General features: G+C 48.3%; 6 protein-coding genes across 6 annotated transcripts; 3 read left to right on the forward strand and 3 right to left on the reverse strand.

Annotated features, from left to right (window-relative positions):
* Positions 1–224: 224 nt before the first annotated feature.
* A1O9_05759 (uncharacterized protein) lies at positions 225–2,297 on the forward strand (the record flags this gene model as incomplete). Its single annotated transcript, XM_013404974.1, has 2 exons — positions 225–581; positions 633–2,297. 2 exons carry the CDS (start codon positions 225–227, stop codon positions 2,295–2,297), a joined length of 2,022 nt encoding a protein of 673 aa, XP_013260428.1.
* A 534-nt stretch (positions 2,298–2,831) lies between these two features.
* Positions 2,832–4,304, reverse strand: A1O9_05760 (uncharacterized protein; the record flags this gene model as incomplete). The annotated part of the gene is made up of 1 exon (XM_013404975.1): positions 2,832–4,304. One exon carries the CDS (start codon positions 4,302–4,304, stop codon positions 2,832–2,834), a length of 1,473 nt encoding a protein of 490 aa, XP_013260429.1.
* A 642-nt stretch (positions 4,305–4,946) lies between these two features.
* On the forward strand, positions 4,947–7,659 carry A1O9_05761 (minichromosome maintenance protein 2; the record flags this gene model as incomplete). Its single annotated transcript, XM_013404976.1, has 4 exons — positions 4,947–5,040; positions 5,092–7,331; positions 7,383–7,552; positions 7,617–7,659. The coding sequence occupies 4 exons, from the start codon at positions 4,947–4,949 to the stop codon at positions 7,657–7,659; spliced, it is 2,547 nt and encodes an 848-aa protein (XP_013260430.1).
* A 597-nt stretch (positions 7,660–8,256) lies between these two features.
* Positions 8,257–10,935, forward strand: A1O9_05762 (uncharacterized protein; the record flags this gene model as incomplete). Its single annotated transcript, XM_013404977.1, has 1 exon — positions 8,257–10,935. One exon carries the CDS (start codon positions 8,257–8,259, stop codon positions 10,933–10,935), a length of 2,679 nt encoding a protein of 892 aa, XP_013260431.1.
* A 425-nt stretch (positions 10,936–11,360) lies between these two features.
* On the reverse strand, positions 11,361–13,773 carry A1O9_05763 (alpha-D-xyloside xylohydrolase; the record flags this gene model as incomplete). The annotated part of the gene is made up of 5 exons (XM_013404978.1): positions 11,361–11,842; positions 11,915–11,983; positions 12,047–12,613; positions 12,840–12,890; positions 12,945–13,773. 5 exons carry the CDS (start codon positions 13,771–13,773, stop codon positions 11,361–11,363), a joined length of 1,998 nt encoding a protein of 665 aa, XP_013260432.1.
* Positions 13,774–17,641: 3,868 nt separating this feature from the next.
* On the reverse strand, positions 17,642–18,625 carry A1O9_05764 (uncharacterized protein; the record flags this gene model as incomplete). The annotated part of the gene is made up of 1 exon (XM_013404979.1): positions 17,642–18,625. One exon carries the CDS (start codon positions 18,623–18,625, stop codon positions 17,642–17,644), a length of 984 nt encoding a protein of 327 aa, XP_013260433.1.
* Between the last annotated feature and the right edge of the window lie 2,965 nt (positions 18,626–21,590).

The raw sequence follows: 21,590 nt of genomic DNA on the forward strand, positions 1-21,590 counted from the left end.
TTCTAAAACACAAAATTTAGATTCACAAAACAGCGCGCACCGCATGAGCATGCATTTGAATGAAGAACTGAACTTGAATTACTCTCGCGTCTTCAAGTGGCACTTGGCTCATATCTACCCTACCTTATCACGTGGCTTTTCAATACCTACCTCTTTTCTACCACCTCACGACCAACTCTGCTCTCGACGAATCTCTCAGATCTACGTGATTTCTCGCTACGGAGATGCAACTCAGGAAGATCGTCTCTGCCCCAAATCGCTTTGATGAGGAGATCTTGGTTACAAAGCCTCGATCTACCACCAAACCGGCCTATCCTGCTTTGATGGCTTCCCAAGTCGGGGCCTTTGATCCAGACAATCCGCCTGCAGCATTTCCTTCTCTGCCTTTGAACTCACCACCAAGGAGATCCAATACCTCAGCTGGCGTTCCGGATAGCGGCCCTCAGGCCAAGGATAGTGGAATGAACGCATGGCTGGGCCCCGACCGACGCAGCGCCTATGTGTGGAGAGATCTGCAAACGATATCAGCTCCTGTAGACTATTCGGTGTTTGGTTCCTTGCCTACGCCCGAACGAAAACAGGTAGGGGTTGGCTTTGTCTCCTTGAATGGCATGACAGCTGATGATAATTAGGCTCGCTCGCCTGATTTGTGGATTTCTCTGCCGTTGTCTCTGCAATATCACATCTACAAGCAATTGTCCCTATCTAGGAGTGATCGGATAATATCACGGATTCTAGGCTTATCAGAAAAACATTTCAAGGAGCTTCAGGCCGCGGTCGCCCTCCGCGATGAATCACCAGCATCTGTCTCAGACATCTGGAATTCTTGTGCGAACAGCAATACCGTCCGTGAAGACTCAACGGTCGGCGACATCATGGACATTGATTCAGATATTTTCCAACAAAACCTCAACACTATGGTTTTTGCAGGCAAGTATGAGGTGGCCTATGAATCCGAGATCATGAGAGCAAAAACGTTCCTGGAATCTCGCAATGTTCCGAGCACAATTCTTGGGATATGGGTACCAGACTGCACGGGATCGGAAGATAGTACTGAATTCTTCAGGCATCTCCCCAAAGAGGTTGCAAAACTAGTTGGCTTCAATGATATCACTCTCGGTCTCTTCTCCGGTGGATATCGTTGGCAGGGAACGTCTAGACATGTTCAATCTAGTTTTCTGCGAACCGATGACTCGAACAGCACCAAAACCACTAAAATACCCGTGAGTGGCCAATTAGCCGATGCCTCAAAAGACCAGGAATTGAGACCTCTCATTTCGGGGTCGACACCTAAACGCGGTCGTCACCCTCTTGCCACAGTCACCCTCGCAATGGAACCCCTCAGTCCACCTCGTAAAACGTTAGGAGGCACCCACCACCGTAAAGAAAGTTCTAGGATTGGACCGCAAAATGATACTCAGGGTCATGGGGATGAGAGAATGTCGGGTGGTACGCAGTTGCGCAATCGAAGTAGCATTCCAGGCACGAGAGACAGGGACTCATATCACCAGGACAGTGAGTGGCAAATTGATGATTCCTCACAAGATGAAAGCGGAAGCCCAACTCCTAGACCAAGGATATCCACTACCACAGCTTCTCAAATCTGCAATGCTGCTTTCCTGACTCTCGAGATCAAGAAGAAAGACGAACTGGCGAACGTATTCAATGGCCACCCTCCAACATACAAAAACCCTGGCTCACGAGAGACCACAAGTCTCTGCTCGTTTCCGCAAAATGATACTGTTCATCGAAAGGTTGTCACTCTGAAATATACCTCGGACAATTTCAACCTTACGTGCACAAACAGCACATCTTTGCCCATAAGATCATCGAAAGGAGACTTCGCCGCCGTCAATCAGGGCATCTCCAAAGAGCTGTCACCTCCTCAAGATACTATTTCTTCCTATGGTGTTCTATTACCATCGGTGAAACGAAAAGCGTCCTTTGCAGACATCTCCACCGTACCTATGAAGCGTGGACGGCTTGGTTCCACTGGAACTCACACACCATCAGCAATTAGAGCTGAGAAGATCGTTCAAAGTATCGAGACCGAGGATACTAACTTCCCTGCCAATACGAATAGCCAATGGCTTTTTGGCTCACACGATGAAGTTATGCTAGCACAGCCTCAACAAAATAGCCCGGCGGGCCGACTCTCCGATCGTGCACCATCATTCTCTCCAATACCCGAGAACGAACACTTGGAGGATTTCCAGGCCCTTCTCAAGGCACAACACCATTCAGCAATACGAGATGAAAGAAACGATGTAAGAATCGTTGATAACACCTCTGGATGACAGCGGAAGTCATGCCAGCTTACAACTCTTCCTGGGATCGGGTTTGGAGATAGGCTTCATTCGCTCGACCACCATGTCATGTATGGTGGTAGCGCTGGTGTCTCGGCAATGCATTCTCTTCGAGCGTAACGTAATCTTCCTCGACAATTTTGAGACTTGGACTCCACTGGCACTGCCGGGTGTAACGGCGGCCAGAGCATGTGGTGCTAAAAAACGTGCAGAAAGCTCTCTGGCACTCAACTTCAAGCTACAAAGGTTTCTGTTTGAGTAAATAATAGATGCTGGATAATAGGCAATGCGGATACTTCAGGTGCAAAAGCTCGATTAAACAGCAGAGATAAGGATTTGTGTACGTGAATTGATGTGATGAAGATCTGTATCTAAGTGAATCAATAGTGAAAGATCATTTTTCTGTCAGGTGCAAATGTGGACCTGCTCTGAACAATGAGAGCCTTTCGGCTCATAGTAGCATGCCGTCCAAGTTATTAGAGCATATCACTTTGCTCATTGGGACTAACCTCGCCCTAAAGTAACTCAATACCCAGGTTGCTCCCGCCTGTTACCAGCGCCACCAGAATCGCCATCGGTCGGCTTTGCGCCGGCTTCTTTGATTGCATTCTCATCACCACGCAATTTCTCAAAATATGCCTTGATATCATCGGCCGAGACAGCCTTGCCACTCTCAGCGTACGGTTTGAGGAATTCTTTGACCTTGTCTCGCAGGTGGTTGTACACCATGACTCCCTCGATCGCCTTTACTCGATCCATGCCGGACAGCGCGGCCTCGCCGCGGTCCAGCAGGCTGGCGGTCCCGTGTGAGTGAGTTCCGGAGCGGCCGTCGTTGGGTCCAGAGGCATTCGAGTCCGAGATCGACGGCTCGTATGCCTCTTCCTCCTCGACGAGTTGTGGGTGTGGAATTAGGTTTGGGTAGCACTTCGGGCAATGGCAGAGGTGTTCGCGGAAATCGGCCTTGAGGAATAAGCTGAAGGTACCCTCAGGTGAAGGGGGAAGGGCGTCATGTTTGTGGGGAAGTGGTGTTGGGCCTGGTGCTTCTTTCCCTCCACTTAAAGCTGTCGGCGCAGCAGTCTCGGCGGGGGTGGCGGGCTTCTCTTCGTCCTTAACACGCTTGGACGGGCTTGCTGGTGCCTCGTCCAGGTCACTGTCAGAAGCCTTGCGTTTAAGGCTTACTGTCTCCGATGATCCCGTTACTGGGACACTTACCGCTTGGGGTTGGATTTCCGCGCTGGGATTTGAATTGAATACCGGCTTGAGGAATCCTGCTGTGTTCGCGTATTGCTTAATCCAGGGGTTGGATTCGACGCATTTATAGCAAATCAAACCCTCAAAGTCGTCTTCGCGGGGAAAGCCCGGAGGAATTGGGTGGCTGGTTTCTTCTTCCGTTGCCTGTTCTGATGCCTTCTCCTTCTTCTTCTTCTTCTTCTTCTCCTCCTCTTTTGTCTCCCTTTGGTGATACCAGTCACGGCTCAATCCCATCAAGCATTCCGGATGATACCAATCTTCCCCGCAGCCTCCTGTCTCGACTGTGCCTAGGCCAAGGCATTGGAACATTGTTCCCTTCTCGGTGTGTGCATCGTACTCCTCCCCGCACGCACAAAAGCGGTTTTGATAATTGTGATTATAGTGATTCCCTGGGGCGGGTTGTTGAGCACTGACTCCTCGGCTACCAGAGCTTGGATCCGACCGTAGGGTGCATGGTGCGCCAGATTGAATTCTTGTTGTGCCGCAGTCGCATACGAAGTCCCGCCGATTGAACAATTCGACAAGAGTATGCTCACCGTGGCAGGAGATCGAGCAGGAGTAGCAAACACCGGCGGATGTGTAGAGTTGCGCGGTGGAAGCAGGTGGTGGACAGCAAGTTATGCAAGCGAACACACTTTGCCGCAATGAACCCAGGTCATGCGTACACTTGTCAAACTTCTGCAACAGGTCAGCCTCGATAAGGTGTATGAAGTGATCCACGTACGTAAGGTAGGACTTCTCGAGCATCGGCTTCGAGGGCCAATTGCTCATCGATGAAACTGGAAGCATTGGTGTTAGCATAAGTCATCGCATCTTCGAAGAGAGCAAGGTGTGGGATATATTACTCTGCAGCGGTTTGGGAGACCTCGGAAGGCTGGCTATCTTGTTGTGCCTGATCATTGCCTAGGCCACCATCTGGTACAGAATTCATATTCAGTGCAACTATTTCTCGGTTGTGGAGGGTTGAATGTTAAAGGAATTGAACAAGATCCAATAATGAGAGCCTAGGAATGTTCTGCGAGAAGCGCCTGGCATATATTATTGCACGAGCAAAACTCAAGATGTTGTGACCACAAGCCGGTCGAGTGATTCCCCACAATTCAGTTAGGTGCTTTAAGTGGGTGCAGCACTAGCGCGACACGTTCGACGCGCGTGCCCTCCACACGCGTAAAGTGGTTTTGGTTGATTGCAAGAAATGGGGGGCTCAGTTGGCGGTTCAACTTTTAATTGTTTCAATTCATTCCCAACACTGCTGAAGGCTTTCCGATTACCCAAGGATCAAGACATAAGCACAATATGAGGTAAGTCTATACTGCGTCCTTCATCATGCCTTGGCCAGAGTTCCCTCTGCAATAGTTGACATTTTCAAGTTCTCCTCTACGACCAAGTATGTCCGCCGCAAACAGAGGTCCCAGCAATCCAAGTAGGCGCAAGCGTGCCAGAGACGATGAAGACGAGATCATGTCATCTTCCCCCGCTCCAGGTTAGTGCAACTCATTCTCCGTATCTAGATTTCAGTCCACTAACTGATCAGCACTCCCCTCGTCACCCCCTTTAATACCTACCAACGAGAATGACGACTTGGAGGACGAATTAAATGCCGAAGATGATCTCATTGGAGATATCGATGATGTCGACGAGATGGCAGAAGATGAGGATGGTATTGACCTCTTCGGAGACAACTTTATGAATGATGAGCGCGAACGTCGCGACCAAGACACATATCAAGGACGCATGATCGACGATGAAGGTGATTATGAAGAACTCGATGCTGCGGCACGCCGTCAGCTAGACGCACGGCTCAATAAACGAGATCGTGAGCTCGCTGCTCGTCGACGTATGCCAGCAGCATTCATGCCAGATGATGATGAGGATGCTGGTATTGACTTGACCAAGCAACCCCGAAGACGCCGGCATCACTACGATGACGAGGAGGATATGGATGTGGACGAGAACATAATGGAAGAGGAATTATCTCTCGAAACTCTACAAGATGTCAAAGCAACCAACATCACAGAATGGGTGACCAATCCGCCAGTCGTGAAGTCAATCGCTCGAGAGTTCAAGTCGTTCTTGACAGAGTACATCGATGCCAACGGTACTTCAGTTTACGGTACCAGAATTAGAACCCTCGGTGAGGTGAATTCAGAGTCTCTGGAAGTGTCCTACGATCACCTATCTTCAACCAAGGCGATTCTCGCATATTTTTTGGCTAATGCACCTGCCGAGATGCTCAAGATCTTCGACAAGGCTGCCTTCGAGGTCGTTCGCCTCCATTATCCAAACTATGAACTGATTCATCCAGAAATTCATGTTCGAATTTCTGATTTACCAGTCCAATACACTCTGCGCCAGCTTCGACAATCACATCTCAATTGCCTAGTTCGTGTTTCAGGTGTGGTCACGAGAAGAACGGGAGTGTTTCCACAATTGCAGATGGTCAAGTTCACCTGCAATAAGTGCGGCGTCCTTCTCGGTCCATACGCTCAAGAATCAACATCTACAGAGGTCAAATTGACCTTCTGTCAGAATTGTCAATCACGAGGACCATTCACGCTCAGTAGCGAGAACACGGTGTACCGCAACTACCAGAAATTGACACTCCAAGAGTCTCCAGGCACTGTGCCGGCTGGTCGTTTGCCTCGACATCGGGAAGTTGTCCTGCTGGCTGATTTGATCGACAAAGCCAAACCGGGAGAAGAAATTGAGGTCACCGCTATTTATCGCAACAACTATAGTGGTCAGCTCAATAACAAGAACGGTTTCCCTGTCTTTGCGACGATGCTCGAAGCTAACCATATTATCAAGACACACGATCAATTGGCAGGCTTCAGACTCACAGAAGATGACGAGAGGCAGATCAGAGCACTCTCCAAGGATCCAAAGATTGTGGATAAGATTATTAAGTCGATCGCCCCCTCGATCTATGGTCACGAGGACATCAAGACTGCGGTGGCTCTCTCACTTTTTGGCGGTGTTGGCAAGGAAGCGCAAGGCAGGCACAAAATCCGTGGTGATATCAATGTACTTCTTTTGGGAGATCCTGGAACGGCCAAGTCGCAGGTCTTGAAATATATTGAGAAGACAGCTCATCGGGCAGTCTTTGCCACTGGGCAGGGTGCATCAGCTGTTGGTTTGACAGCTTCTGTTCGACGTGATCCTCTCACTGCGGAGTGGACTCTCGAGGGTGGCGCGCTGGTGCTTGCAGATCGGGGAACATGTCTCATTGACGAGTTTGACAAAATGAACGACCAAGATCGAACATCTATCCACGAAGCCATGGAACAGCAGACGATTTCCATCAGTAAAGCCGGTATCGTTACAACACTTCAAGCCAGATGTGCTATTGTTGCAGCAGCCAATCCACAAGGAGGACGATACAACAGTAATGTCCCCTTTAGTCAAAACGTTGAATTGACAGAACCCATCTTGTCACGATTCGATATTTTGGTTGTCGTCAGAGATACCGTCGATCCCAGCGAGGATGAAAGACTTGCAAATTTCGTGGTCAACAGTCATGGGCGAGCACATCCGTCCAAAATTGGCGTTGACGCAGGAGGCTCCGCACCGATGGAGACAGAAGACACCAACGCTATCAATAATGGTGAACCTGGACAGGAAGGTGCCATTTCCCAAGAGCTATTACGAAAGTATATTTTGTACGCTCGAGAGAAGTGCAAGCCGAAACTATACCAGATTGATCAGGACAAAGTTGCCAGATTGTTTGCGGACATGCGCAGAGAATCCCTAGCAACAGGTGCCTATCCCATTACGGTAAGTCGACATATGTGGTCCAATGTATGGCCTTACTAACTTGGTTCTCAGGTTCGACATCTCGAGGCTATCATGAGAATTGCTGAAGCCTTCTGCAAAATGCGGCTATCAGATTTCTGCACTTCTCAGGACATTGATCGTGCCATTGCTGTGACGGTGGACTCATTTGTCGGAAGCCAGAAACTCAGCTGCAAGAAGGCGCTTGCAAGAACGTTTGCTAAGTATGCAACCTTGACTTTATGCCTAAGTTGGAGACTAACACGCTATGCTAGATACACCCTAAAGCGGCCGGACCGTCAGAAAACTCGAGCAGCCGGAAGAGGAGTAGTTGGTGTTCAAGCATAGTTCTGAATGTGTTGCACTCCTTGTGTTTGTCATCGAGAAATAAAGAGTAGATGAGCCGACGAATTAGGAACGCATCAGCGAATCCACCGAGCTGGGATATAGCCACTGAACAATCACAAATTCAGCCTGAGGATGTATTAATGATTATGTATTTTGACGGAGTAATAGCAAATGCGCAAACGATTTCTCCCAATGTTGAAAGTGCATCGCGAAATTGACACGACGCGTGATGAAATATTCGAAGACGCGTCTCTTCCTAAAACATAAAATCTATGACGGAATGGCAAGGGCTCAGGGATTCTTTCGCAGGCACCCTCCCTCAACAACCAATCCTTTACTTTCGCTCACTGCTGCCTTAGGCACAGGGGTTTGTTTAGTTTTCACCATAAACTGATGCGACCTTCACTTGATCTTGGTTGTTCCTTACATTACCTCGTGCCTCGCCTCTCCCTGTCAATGACCAACGGATCACTGTGACCAAGCAACCGCATTCGCCGCCACCTCACGATCAATCAATCACATTATCGCATGGGTGAGAATGAGCAGACAATCAACCAGTTCTTCTTCTATCGCAGCAGACATGTCTTCAAATGATGATACACCTCCTTCATCTCCTCTGCAAGACAGCCCCACGGAAACGAAAGTGGAGGTAGAAGAAAGAGATATTGTCACGGAGAAGGAGATGGACGTTGAAGATGACGACAATGACGACGATGACACTGTCGACCACAAATCCAGGGCCCTCACAAAGTTATTGCAGACTAGCTCCGTATTTGTCGCCATCATGGCCGATAAAATGAAGCAACAGCAAAAACAAAATCAGGAAGCGGCCCGCCGCACTGCTGCAAAGAAGCAGAACAATGAGGCGAAAGCAGCGCAACCTAAGATTGCTACCAGGAAGTCAACAAGAGCTGGGACAGAGCAAGTCTATCCACCAACCAAAGAAGATGCACAGAAAACACGAAGGGGCAAGCCAAAAGCTACCAAGACCACTATTTCAGCAAGGAAAAACATCACTGACTATTTTGGATCTACAACCATTGATGTTAACTCAAAGGGCCCTTCCGTACAAGAAGCTCTTGCCGAAGCCGCAGACGAATACGAAGGTGAGGGCCTTGGTGCTCAGGATCTCATCGCAACAGACCAGCCGAAGCTTGTGACTGGTGGTCAAATGAAGCAATATCAACTTGAAGGTCTAGAGTGGCTCAAGTCACTGTGGATGAACGGTCTCTGTGGTATTCTTGCGGATGAGATGGGCCTTGGAAAGACTCTGCAAGCCATCTCGATGATTGCCTTTTTCAGAGAGCATAACATCGCAGGCCCTTTCTTGATTGCAGCACCTCTCAGTACAGTCAGAAATTGGGTCGAAGAGTTCAAGCGCTGGACTCCAACGATAAACACAATCTTATACCACGGAAGCAAAGACGAAAGAGAGCAAATGCGGAGGAAGAGTATGAAGATGTCCCACCAGAGTCAGCCTGAGTTTCCCATTGTTGTCACTAGCTATGAGATATGCATGAACGACAGGAAATTCTTAGGTAACTATCAGTGGCGATATATTATTGTCGATGAAGGACATCGGCTGAAGAACATGAACTGTAAATTGATCAAGGAACTGATGACATACAATTCTGCCAATCGACTTCTGATCACCGGCACCCCGCTGCAAAACAACATTGCTGAACTCTGGTCACTACTACATTTTCTGTTACCAGAAGTGTTCAACGATCTCGATAGTTTCGAGAGATGGTTTGATTTCTCTAGCGTGCTCGAGGACAAGGTCGAGGGCAAAAATGTCAAGAGAAAAAGCAATCTGGTTTCTACAATGCATGCGATCTTGAAGCCTTTCCTCCTTCGACGAGTAAAGACCGATGTGGAGTCATCCTTGCCCAAGAAACGAGAATATATCCTTTACGCGCCTCTTACACCTGAACAGAAGGACCTATACCGGGAAATATTGTCTGGAACAAGCCGGACGTATCTCGAGGGCAAAGCTGTTGAGCGCATTGAAGCCAAAAGTCGCAGCACTTCCCTCAAGCGCAAAGCAAATGGGAGTGGACGATCAACACCTGCAAAAAGCGTTAAACAGAGTCGCGAATCCACGCCAGCTTCAGTTAGATCAGCCGCTTCAAGAAGGGGGGGCCGCAAAACAGCAAGAATGAGTTATCGGGATGTAACAGATCGAGAATTCCATGCTCGACTCCTAGAAATAGAAATGGGAAATGACAACGTCAGTCTCGACAGAGCGTCACCAACAGCAGACTCTCAAGACATATCCTCAGATGAGGCTGAGGAGCTAGAACGTGCTCAGACGCTCAAGTTGGCTAAGAAGGAGATCTCGTCAAAGAAACTACAAAACCCTATTATGCAGGCCCGACTTGCCTGTAATAGTCCACACAACTTCTATTGGCCATGGAAGCCAACTACCGTGGCAGAAGAAGAGTCTGGTGATTATCCCCAGGTTGATGAGAGTTTGATCACTTCGTCTGGCAAGATATTGCTTCTGGACACCCTTTTGCCACGGCTGTTCAAGCTGGGTCACAAAGTTCTAATCTTCAGTCAATTCAAGACGACCCTGGACATCCTGGAGACTTATGCAGTCGAGCTTCGCGGTTGGAAGGCATGCCGGATTGATGGGTCAGTTGCGCAAGAGGATCGCTACACACAGATCACGAATTTCAACGTTGACAAATCATACAACGTGTTCTTCCTGTCCACAAGAGCTGGTGGGCAAGGCATCAATCTGACGGCGGCCGACACAGTCATTTTATTCGATTCAGACTGGAACCCTCAGCAGGATTTACAGGCTATGGATCGTGCCCATCGAATTGGCCAAACGAAACCGGTCATCGTCTACCGTTTGGCAACTCGAGGTACGGTGGAAGAGACCCTCCTATACAAAGCAGACGGTAAGCGCAAACTAGAGAAACTGGTTATTCAAAAGGGCAAATTCAAATCTCTTCTATCTAGCACCCAAGGCCTTTCTGGCACGGATGCGGAAGAATTGAAAGGTGCTCTCGCAAACGAAGATTTCGAGAAGTACGATATCCCGCATACGGATGGCACTGGTGCGATCCTTAGTGAATCGGACTTGAAGATCTTGACAGACCGGTCAGACAAGGCGTACGAGCGTGCAGAAAAGGGGCTTGACGTCGGTGGCGCAGGAACATCCTTCAAGGTTGCTGAAACAAAGAGAGGCGATGGGGGCACTGCGGATGTGCTTGACGACCTGACAGTCAGAAGCAAGCCAATGGCTTGATCGGATACGAATGACATTGATGACTATCTTCGCTATTGATAATTGCATCAACCTAGGACTGGGATGGGGAAAGAAAATCATGTCACAAGCGACAGTGTTGGAAAGCTGAATAGAACATCAAAACGCCGTCGGATGAGCGATCGTTGGCTGGGCTTGAGAGCGATGCCCTGTGTGCTTTTTACAAGCTGTGTATCTAGCGTTTGCGCTTAGGATTGCAAACACAGCGAGATGGTCAATATTAGTTGTCCTGCTAGAGGAATAGTGCTCTCATATATTGGCTACCATTGAGTCTCTTATACTAGCAGGACTTTTGCTCACCTGCAACAATGGAGTCTCTCGCTAACAATGCCGTGCCGAGTTGATGTCGCACCTGTACAGGAGGAGAGACCAATACTATGTACACCCTGAAAGGCAGGATGTCCTCTTCAAACTCTCTCAAATACGGGCATAACTGCCAAAGGACACTCGACCTCAACAACCTTCCCACCCTCCAGCTCCTCAGCATTCTTCACCTCCCCGTCGTCAAACCTCTTCCACTTCGCACCCTTCGGCAAATACACCTCCCTCTTAGATTGACCCGCATTCAACACCGGCGCAACAAGGTACCTGTGACCAAAGAAGTACTGATCGTCAACCTCCCAGCACTGTTTGTCCTGTGGGAACTCGTAGAAGAGGGTTCTGATGACTGGTGAACCCTTCTCGTGTGCCTGCTTCATGACCTCACGGATATAAGGCCGAAGCTTCTCGCGCAAGTGGAGATACTTCTTCATAATCTCGTAGGATTCCTCGCCGAACGACCAGATCTCGTTGGGAGCGCCAGAGAGACATGTTGCACCGCCGGTAGTGCCCTGTTGCGGCTGCTGCGGCTCTCGGTCGCCATGGAGTCTGAAGACTGGGCAGAAGCAGCCTGTCAGACGATTTGGTCAGGATGAGCTCCATGTTGAAGAATATTCAGCCATTGGAATGGCAGCTTACTTACCATATTGAAACCATCGTGTGCACAGCTCACGAAACTCTGGATATGTTGGATTGCCGCCGAGGAAGCCACCTTTCGCTCGTTGTCAGCATTGGATCTTTGGGAGACTGGCATGCAGAGGGGTCTGTTACTTACCGATATCCGTAGTCCACCAGGGCAATCCCGCGATCCCAACGTTTAGACCTGCTGCAAATTGATCCTTGAAGGCCTTCCAACTGCTCGCAATATCACCGCTCCACAACAGCGCCCCGTATCGCTGGCTTCCAGCCCATGCACAACGGATGAGGTTTACGACATTTTCTTGCTTTCCATCATTTGTCATGCCCTCATAGAACGCCTTCGCGTACTCAACCGGATACGCGTTGCCCGTGCTGAGCACACTTCCGCTGTGATAGCGGTAGACATCAAAGTCATACACGTTATATTCTGGTTCCGCTTCGTCCAGCCAGAACAACTTGACCCCTTTGTCATAGTAATTCTTCTTGGCTACCTTCCAGACAAAATCTCTCGCTTCAGGATTCGTGAAGTCGGCATGGATCGTGTCGCCTTGGAAATCCATCGAGGTTCGAAGGCCGCGATCCTGCCGGATGAGCAGGCCGTGCTCGAGCATATGTTTGAAGTTTTCCGACGTCTTATCGACCGTGGGCCAAATTGAAACCAGGAGCTCGATGTTCATCGATTGCAGCTCCTTGATCATGGCGTCTGTGTTGGAAGATTGAAAACACTCAGCTCATCATATCTTCGAACTCTTCGATTTTCACGACAGGTTTCTTTTCAAATGCAGAGACAGGAGGACCAAGAAGATTACTCTCGAATCTAAGCTTCGGGCTAGAGGTGCAGGGAGGTGCAAAGGCAAAATCGGAGGCTGTTGGTGGCAGGACAGGCGACTCTTTCCACGTAGAAAGTAACCTTCGCATGGCAGACTCACCGGGGTCTTTCCAGTATGTAGGATCAAACTTCCATTCTCCCTGCTTTGGCCCTGTTGGTGTTGCTGGTTAGAACACGAGAGTTTTGGCATTGGGTTTCAACCTACAGTGAAAAAAGTCCACAACTATGACATCAAGTGGCAGATTCCTCTTCTTGTACTCCCGTGCGACGTCCAACAGCTCTTCTTGTGTTTGGTATCGCAGTTTACACTGCCAGAAACCTAGTCCATACTCGGGCATCATAGGGACTTTCCCCGTGACATCTGCATATGCCTCGACGATTTGAGCGGGAGTGTCGGCGCATACGATCCAGTAGTCGAGGACTTTAGTAGACAAGGCCTCGAAACTCATTGTGTTCTTTCCGAGAACTGCTCGGCCTACGGCAGGGTTATTCCAAAGAAACCCGTATCCTAGGCTCGACAACATGAAGGGAACGCTTGCTTGGGAATTCCGTTGTGCCATCTCCAGATCAAGTCCCTTCAGGTCAAGAAATTGCTGTTGATATTGGCCCATACCGTATAATTTTTCCTTGGGATCAATTGACTCCAGCCGATAGGTGAGATGATAGTCACCTCCAAGCAAAGGCTTGAATTCTCTTCCTTCGACATTGAGAGAACTGCATTTTGGGTCGGAGAGGTCGTTCCGGTTGCGCGCATATTCCTCAAGCAAGAGCTCCCCTTTGGCATTCTTGATGACGATTTTGCCCTTGGAGGAAATAGTTGCCTCGATATTGCCGTTGGCAATTGTGGCATGGTCTTCCTTTATAGTTATTGATGGTGTGGCTGGTGGAGGGGTTTCTATCAAAGCCCACTTGTCGGCTGGCAAGGTGTGAAATTTGGTGGCTCGAACTCGAAAAGCGTTCGGCCCCCAAGCCTCAATCTGTACGAGCTCCGAATCATATGTAAAGTGCAACACGTTATCCTTGGAAAGTAACATATTAGGAGATGTCTAACGTCTTCGACGACCTGACAGGGGCGGGCTGGCTGGCTCTCTTGGTCGAGGAGAGCAGCAGGTCCAGGTTGGTTGATATGGCTGTAGAATGTACCAGGCAGCAGTAGGCAAAGGGAAAACGGCCGGTAGGCGGTGGACTAACTTCAACGCTTTCCAATTCAACTGGCAGTTTGGCGGTGTCTCGTCGATCTATCAAGTGGTATTGCTGTTTGTGGAAGTCCGCCCGGCTGAATAGTGGATGGATTTCGATATCAGGCACATTTCATGGGATTATCGGTAGCTTGATCTGGCACAGTGGGGTCACAAATACATGGTGAGGTTCAGAGTTTCCAACAACATCATCATCCAGAAACATGATATGGAACTCTTGAAACTCGAATACCTTTTTTACCTTTCATTCCCTGGTTCCTGGATTAACACTCAGCGACTTCCCCGTGCCCAGCAACGGTGCGGAGGTCGATGGCGGGTATTTAAGATCAGTCACAACACGCTTCCAAGGGCCTATTAGCCGGTATCAAGGGGAACGTGGAACCTCCCAGTTGCATCCATGTTGCGTTTTCATTGGCGAGCGCAAGGATCCGACGGGTTTTTACTTGATCGGAAGCCAAGGCTCCAGGCATGGTGTGTAGGCTATCCCATCCTCCAAGTAACACATCTGGATATGCAACCCCGATTTCGATCTCGCGATATTCTCAAATTCTCGACAAAGTGCAATAATGCCTGCCTAACCAGGCTTTCCAGTCGACTTTACCAGGCACTCCATGTCGGCCGCTGATTTGAGACAGCCATCCGATAGTTCCAAGATGCCTGAGCCGAGGCTCCAAGAATTCAGAACTACCGCTTCATGTTACAAAACCAGTAGGCGTCTTGTCTGGAACACCCGTCGTAGCCGCATTCGTCATTCACGAAATTCGGATAATGCTAGTCAGGTTGAAGCCTTACCCAAATGATAATGTCCAAGCGTGATTGGATCTTTCACTCGGTACCAGTATCGATACTCGAAGTTCAGGAACAACCATAGCCCTCGTAACGCATTCGTGAAAAGAACTCTTGGCAGTATCAAAATCCTGGATGGCTCTCTGGCTAAATCTATCACTATCCTCGTTTCTCCGCTGTCTGATGTCTCTGACAAATTACTGCTCCGGCATGTCCTGGTCTGGAAAACCTTGCGAGAATCTTAGATAGCTATCAGAAAACTTAGTCGCTCTCAGCAGGCTAGCCATACAATAAGAGACCCTTATGAATGTTAGCATCAGCGAGGATCCGTACGGGTACGAGATTAAGTGATCCAGGAGCGAAGGTATGACGGTAAGTCTCCCCCGGACCATACTAGTTGCAGGAATTTTCCGGCCTCGACGCCCACATCGGAGTTTACCCTTTCCTGGTCATTCCTTGCCTGGGCTGCTTTGAAGATCAGTCAGCTCTAATTCCAACAGTGTTGATAGAGGAAAATTATTCAATCCCAAAGGGAACAAAGGGCGGCATTTCTCCGCTCGAAGAGAGCAAAAGCGCGGGTTGCTGTAGAGATCCATCTGCGGAGCAACAAGTACCAGGCTCATATTTCCTCAATATCGCTGACTAAGTGCTTATCGTTCGCGTCAGCCACCCACCACCCACCGTTCAGGTGCCTCCGAAAACAGGAGAGCGATCAAATACTTACCCTTACTTGTTTATCCGGGCTCGAAAAGACTAGGGGAGTGAGCTCATTTCGAGAGGTAGGGCCTAAGACAAACTGCTTAGGCGAGTTCGAACGAACGCTTCTCTACCGTGTCGGGTCTCCCGGGATCCTTCGGCCTCGAGGAACGACAGCCCTTCGGTTTTGAGATCACTCGCACCGCCTTAGGCGCTCTTTTCCGTCGCAAAGACAATATTGAGTCATGCGGCCTTCGATTCAGCGACAGGTATGATCTAACTTGACCCAGGGGAAATTTCATCTTTTAAGCAGTAGTAGGGCACTACTCGCATATGAAGAAACGATCAATAAATCCGGCGGATAAATGATCTAGGGCTTTCACCGCACACATAGAGAGTGCCATTGAGGAACACACATAGCTTACACGAGCTTCGACCGTACTCTTCTACAAGGACATATGTGCTGGGTTGGTCTCAAAGACATCCGCAGTGGCTCTCAAGCACTGATCAACTGTGCTTCCTGATGCTTTCTAAACTGCAAGTGCGCTTGTATTCTGGCCAACACACTCAGGACTATACTTTTTTTAAGACATCAAGGCCCAAAGAAATGTGCGATATTATACATAGTATTTATCTAACCTTAATGCTTTTCCATTTACCTCCCACCATCCTAATCTCTACAAAGCGCTAGTGCCAAGGCCACCCCTTTATCTCTCAGCCTCGTCACTTACTATCCTACTTAATATATACAGTGTGATTTATTCCATGGTGCCTGAGCGCTGTGATTAGGGCCAAGTATCCTACGACTGGCATGGGCGGCCAGGTTCTGGGTAGTACATATAGTATTTCCGCAAATGCTCGATCGCCCACCTGGTCTCGTCATCCAACGCTGGAGGGCATCTTCCCCACCCTTCCAAACTAGGAGGAACTGCCAACTCAAAAAGGCTTCGCAGCCCGCCTAGAGTTTCACGGTTTCCTCATGCGATGTCATGGCATTCGCGCTTCTCGCAGATCACCAGCTACCACTGGTCTCTGCCCCATGGCTCCTGCTCCTTCTTGGGAGGAAATTCGCAAGTGTTTCTGTTTGAGAAGACTTGTGCAAGTATGAATGCTTGATATTCGACGGAGCGGAATATACTTAAGTATTCGCCGCACGACTATTATCCCTAGAATGGCATAGGGTCATATGGGCTGTGGATAGGGGTCATGTTTAGGCTTACATAGAGGGCTGCATAATGACCATTGGCGATCACCACGGCTTCGAATTCTTCTTGTCACCACCACCCATATACTAACAAATTATGTACCATGTACATCTTTGACTGCGTCATAACGCCAAGGTGTGACTCAATACCTGTCTGTCACCCGGGTAGTCTTTTCACATCCTCAACCTTGGTGTCTAAGTTGAGTAAGGAATCCGTTCTGTGCTGTGAGAATGGCTGGCTAAATATATCCAGTATAAATTGTCTTGGAACCCATTGGGGTGGGAATGAGCCATGTGAAAACAGCTTATCCGAGAAAGAAATGGCAATTTCGGGGACATTGGTAGCGAGTTTCAACTGCCATAGATTGATGTCCTATTGAATCGCTCTTGTTCTGTTGGAAATGTCGTTCTGAGCAAGTGGACAGGAGCCCCGGAGAGTTGAATCAGCTTCTACGGGTCCTAAAATAATGATTCCTGCACCATGCTGAAGCTTGAGATCTGGTCATGAATCAGGGACGTATCCCTTTTTTGCATTTATGTAACATCGTTAGCACAAATGATACCTGTATGTACGGCCCGGTTCCACCAGGACTGCTCTTCCTCTCAAAAACTTGAATGTGATCTAAGTAACCCTCCGAAGCAAAGGCAGCGGCAGTGATACTGCCCGCATTTGTCAACCAATATCGGTACTCCCATGGGAGAGTGGGTGACTGATGTATGGGAGAAAAAAAAGTGGATTGTGACGCTCTGGGTTTTCAGAAGTATGCCCAAACAGCTACTCACCAATTCGTCTACTCATAGGGTCTGTTGCGGCCGACCTTCACACCAATATGTACTATGTATTTTTGACGCTGGTAAACGACCCACGAAGCTACAAGTGCAATTTTGCAGGGCATCAGGTGAAGAAAGACCTAGTAAGGCTCTGCAGAGCATCATGTGGTGAAGAGCTCTCGAAAGACTGCCTACATAATACAACACACAGATATGTATCTAGATAATTGCAATAGGTATCAATTCTCAAGGTTGATCAACCCGATATAGCAGCTCAGCAACATTGAACCATCCCTCGTATTCAATTTCCCCCTTTGTCGATTCGAGGTCATAGTGATAATGCCCACCTTTTTCGGTCGACATATTCTCATCACCATCAGTGCTAACAGTGAAACAATGCGTGTGCTCCATCCTCAAGTCCATCCCTCCATCATTTCCCGAATGCAAGACACTGAGACAGATCAAGGGGTCTTCCTGGTTGAATTGCATATCGAAATAGCGCAACCATTCTTCCACTTCTTTCCGCGACCCGAAAGGCCGTGATAGAAAATCCGGCATAACATGGAGGTTCGCTTTGCCCTGCTTTATGAGGAAGACGCCACCCAGGGAAATGAGCTGGTCTCCGAATGTCGATTTGAGTGCGTCTTGGATCGTCTCGGTGAAGTTAAGCGGACCAACTCGGGATTTGGCAGTGATGTGGAGACATGGTCCAGGGAGACCATCTGAACAAAAGAGATTACACATTAGCCCAAAGCCGGTGCTATCAGGAAGCTGGCAGCAGGCGACATCATTCGAAGAGGTGATCTTTGCATAATGGGTGCGATTGCGAGTTTGATCTGACCCAGCAGCTGTTCCATAGGCGAAGTTGGGCATCAGCTCAGAGTTTTGTCCGAGGACATGGAAAGGTCCTGCCCCAGCACCTAGCATGAAGCCCGTCGATTGGTTCATGCCAACCTGCTGGGAGATTGAAAGCAGATCATATTCCTTGCTAAGGTCGGGAGTTGGCTGAAGGTGAGGAGGCCCTCCAACATCAACTACCCGCGTGGCACCAGCCAAACCCGATGCTGCGAGATGAAAGGGCTTGAGAGTCAGATCTGGTGGCGTCGCAACTGAGCAAGAAGACTGTGCGAAATTGGAACACAGTCCAGCTGCGATAGCGCTCGCAAGAGAGGGAAGTGTCGGAGGCGACAGGGTTGCCTTTTTTACTGGCCATAATGTGTCTGCTGGCATCTTCTGTGAGGTCTGCACACTGGCAGTCGAATTTATGGTAGAATCTAGGTAACTTTGTGTGAAGTCCTCGGCACGTATATTATTAAATAACTATTATTAGTATACGTGGGTGCTGATAATTGCTTACGACTCTGTACACCGATAATAATAAGTACTATGTCAACAGTTGACATATGTAGTATGTAGTCACGTAGTACTAATACATAGTATGTATGCACTTGGTGATGGGGTTTATCGTGCGCGTAAGTTCCAACCGAGGCATTTCGAGGATGTGGCAGGAGCGAATCACATGCAGCGAGTGATGTAATCTTCACAATGCCAAGACCTGCCATTCACCACCCCCCAATAGAGGTAATAGTAGTAGGACGAAGTAAAGTACTTATTATAGGTTAAGTGAATAGTACAAATGTACCTCATCAAGTAGTCAATAGGTATATACATATATATCATCGAGAACTCACTCAGGTTGTCTCTCTACACCGCCCGGCCAGTCCTAATGTGCTCGCACTTTGACTTGTATATCTCGTTTGAAACACTTTGAACATGGGTTGCTCATAGAGAGCTACTACTAGATACTATGTACGTATGACGCTCCCCCGCCCCGCCTCCATACGCTGGTTGCCTCATGCTAAGCTCCCATCGCACATCTCGCACGTCGACAGTACTTACTTTACGTAGTAAGTTGCCTCGAAGAATGCTTCTCCTCGCAGCGCAAGCTAGAACAGAGGTGTTGCGAAACCAAGTGTCAGACGAGCGTCAACACCCAGGTGCAGGGCTTTCGGACTTGAAGTGACTTAACCACACCTTGACCTCTTGCGCACTACTATGTATAGTTAGTACATAGTGTACCAAGTACTTAGTAGTACATATGTACTTAGTATTGAACACCAGGAATACCCCTGTAAGCTCGGTAAGTCCCATGTTGAAGTCTACATATCAAACCAAACCTTGTCTTAAGGGTGTTGATGCCCGTTTCTGTTGTGATCGCCATGTGAACGACGTGGAGTCTGGATCATGATTGATTCTAGGGATCGGGTGTATAAGTCTTGATTTTACAATTGGCCTAGCCTATTTTAGTCTTTGTCGTAGTCCATTTAGCCTACTCTCAAGCACTCACTTATATCTAATAGTACTACTACTATAATAAATAGTATACTTCCTAGTAATTCCTAATTATATGTTTGAATAAACCGAAGCTTACTTTTATTACATACTATATATATATAGTAAAGTAGTTAGGTAATTACGTAGTACTTTATACTTTATTTACTATATGGCGTAGTATCTAGAGTAATTTAAAGCTGTATGTAGCATAGTAACTAATATATAAGTATAGTGTAAGAAATAATCTACTCTATCTTACGACAGTAGGTTGACAGGAGAGCGATGAAAGCGATGAAAACGAGGGACGCGAATATAATATTTGCCGTACTAAGTTGGGGAGCTAGATGAGATGTAGCTAGTCCCTTCTGCCAAGAAATTCCTCCGTTCCTCTATATAGGTACCATAGTATGTTCCACGTGCTCACAGCTTGGATTCTTCCTTCTACATATTACTTTAACACTTGCGCACCACTCCACGAGAACGGCACATACTGAATTTTTGCCCTGAAAGTTTCCGAACAATTAGCATCGGCGCAGAGCCATATACATCGACCAACCGGCGCAAAATGAGAAATGCTGTGTTTCCGGCTGTCGATTTGCAGAACTCGGTAGGAAAATCACAATCAGCTATCCCCGCCATCGCTGCTAACTTGTCAATAAGGGCAGCTTAGTGTTGAGATTCTGTGGTAGCAGAAGGCATCTAAAAGGTACATCCTAACCTATGGCAGGAACCAAGGAGGAACTACCAAGTGTTTGTCCCAGGTTTATATAAGGCTTACCGTCTAGCAGACACTGGCTCATGATTACCGCAACTTTCACCAAGTTTCAACGGCTGGCCAAAAAAGACACAGTGAATCGTTGGCATGCGACGCCAGGGAAGAGACCCTTTTCTTCCCCGTCTCACGGGCCGCTGAGCTCTCCACACATCAATTAAGCTCCCGGGGTCGTTGTCATTCTTGTCCACGGGTCCCTACACCAGTTAGTTGTCTTCTTGGAATGTCCGCCTCATAGTTAATCACAGCTGGCACCGACTGGGGTGACGTGGAAGCGAAGGTTATTCAATGTGTACTAGCTCATGTTAACGCGTGACGGCTGCCCGAAGAATTAGGCGAACCTAAACATGGTGGCAAGGACTGAGCACATCGCTACAGTCTATTATGAACTTCTATGCTTCGGCAATGACTGGGTGCATGGATTCATCATCGCCACCATCATCATTTCCTCTGTCTGTGAGAGAAGAACTTGAGGTTTCCTTTGCCGCTGATCTAAACACATAGTGTCTCTCTATTCAGCAACAGCCTCCTTATCAATATGCTGGGCATGCCGGTATCCGCGCGGGTAATTGGTACTCGACCACGACTCCAACTGATAAACGAGGACGGTGATATGACAGTGGCTTCGATGCTTTCGATGGTTAAAGGTTCAGCCTGTGGACTGGACGATGATGAATGCCAGCACCCCAGTTAGCCTTAGCCTCTACAGCCGTTTCATGCACTAGCTTTGAAATAGTGCAACTACCTAGGTTTGGAGAGACCTCTGAGTAAAGTACTATGTAATGAATAGCATGCATTACATATCACAATATTGATCTACCCTGCTTGAGTACCCGACTTGCAGCGGAACACTCTGTGTCTTGCAAGCGAGGATCGTTCTTGAATCCGTCATCTGACTCGCTTATGTGACAGCCGGCTGCCCTGCAGATGATACACAAGCAAATAAGAGTTCGGCCACGATTTCGACTGCTTGTACTATGAAAAGGGGTTAATAGACAAGAGCCACGAGACAGCTTAGTTCGTATACTGTGCACATATATATAACCCAAGAAGACGCAGCTTCACCATACGGCCTGGAAGGTTCTGTTG

This window comes from Exophiala aquamarina (assembly GCF_000709125.1).
Source record: "Exophiala aquamarina CBS 119918 chromosome Unknown aczIA-supercont1.4, whole genome shotgun sequence".
Classification (NCBI taxonomy): domain Eukaryota; kingdom Fungi; phylum Ascomycota; class Eurotiomycetes; order Chaetothyriales; family Herpotrichiellaceae; genus Exophiala; species Exophiala aquamarina.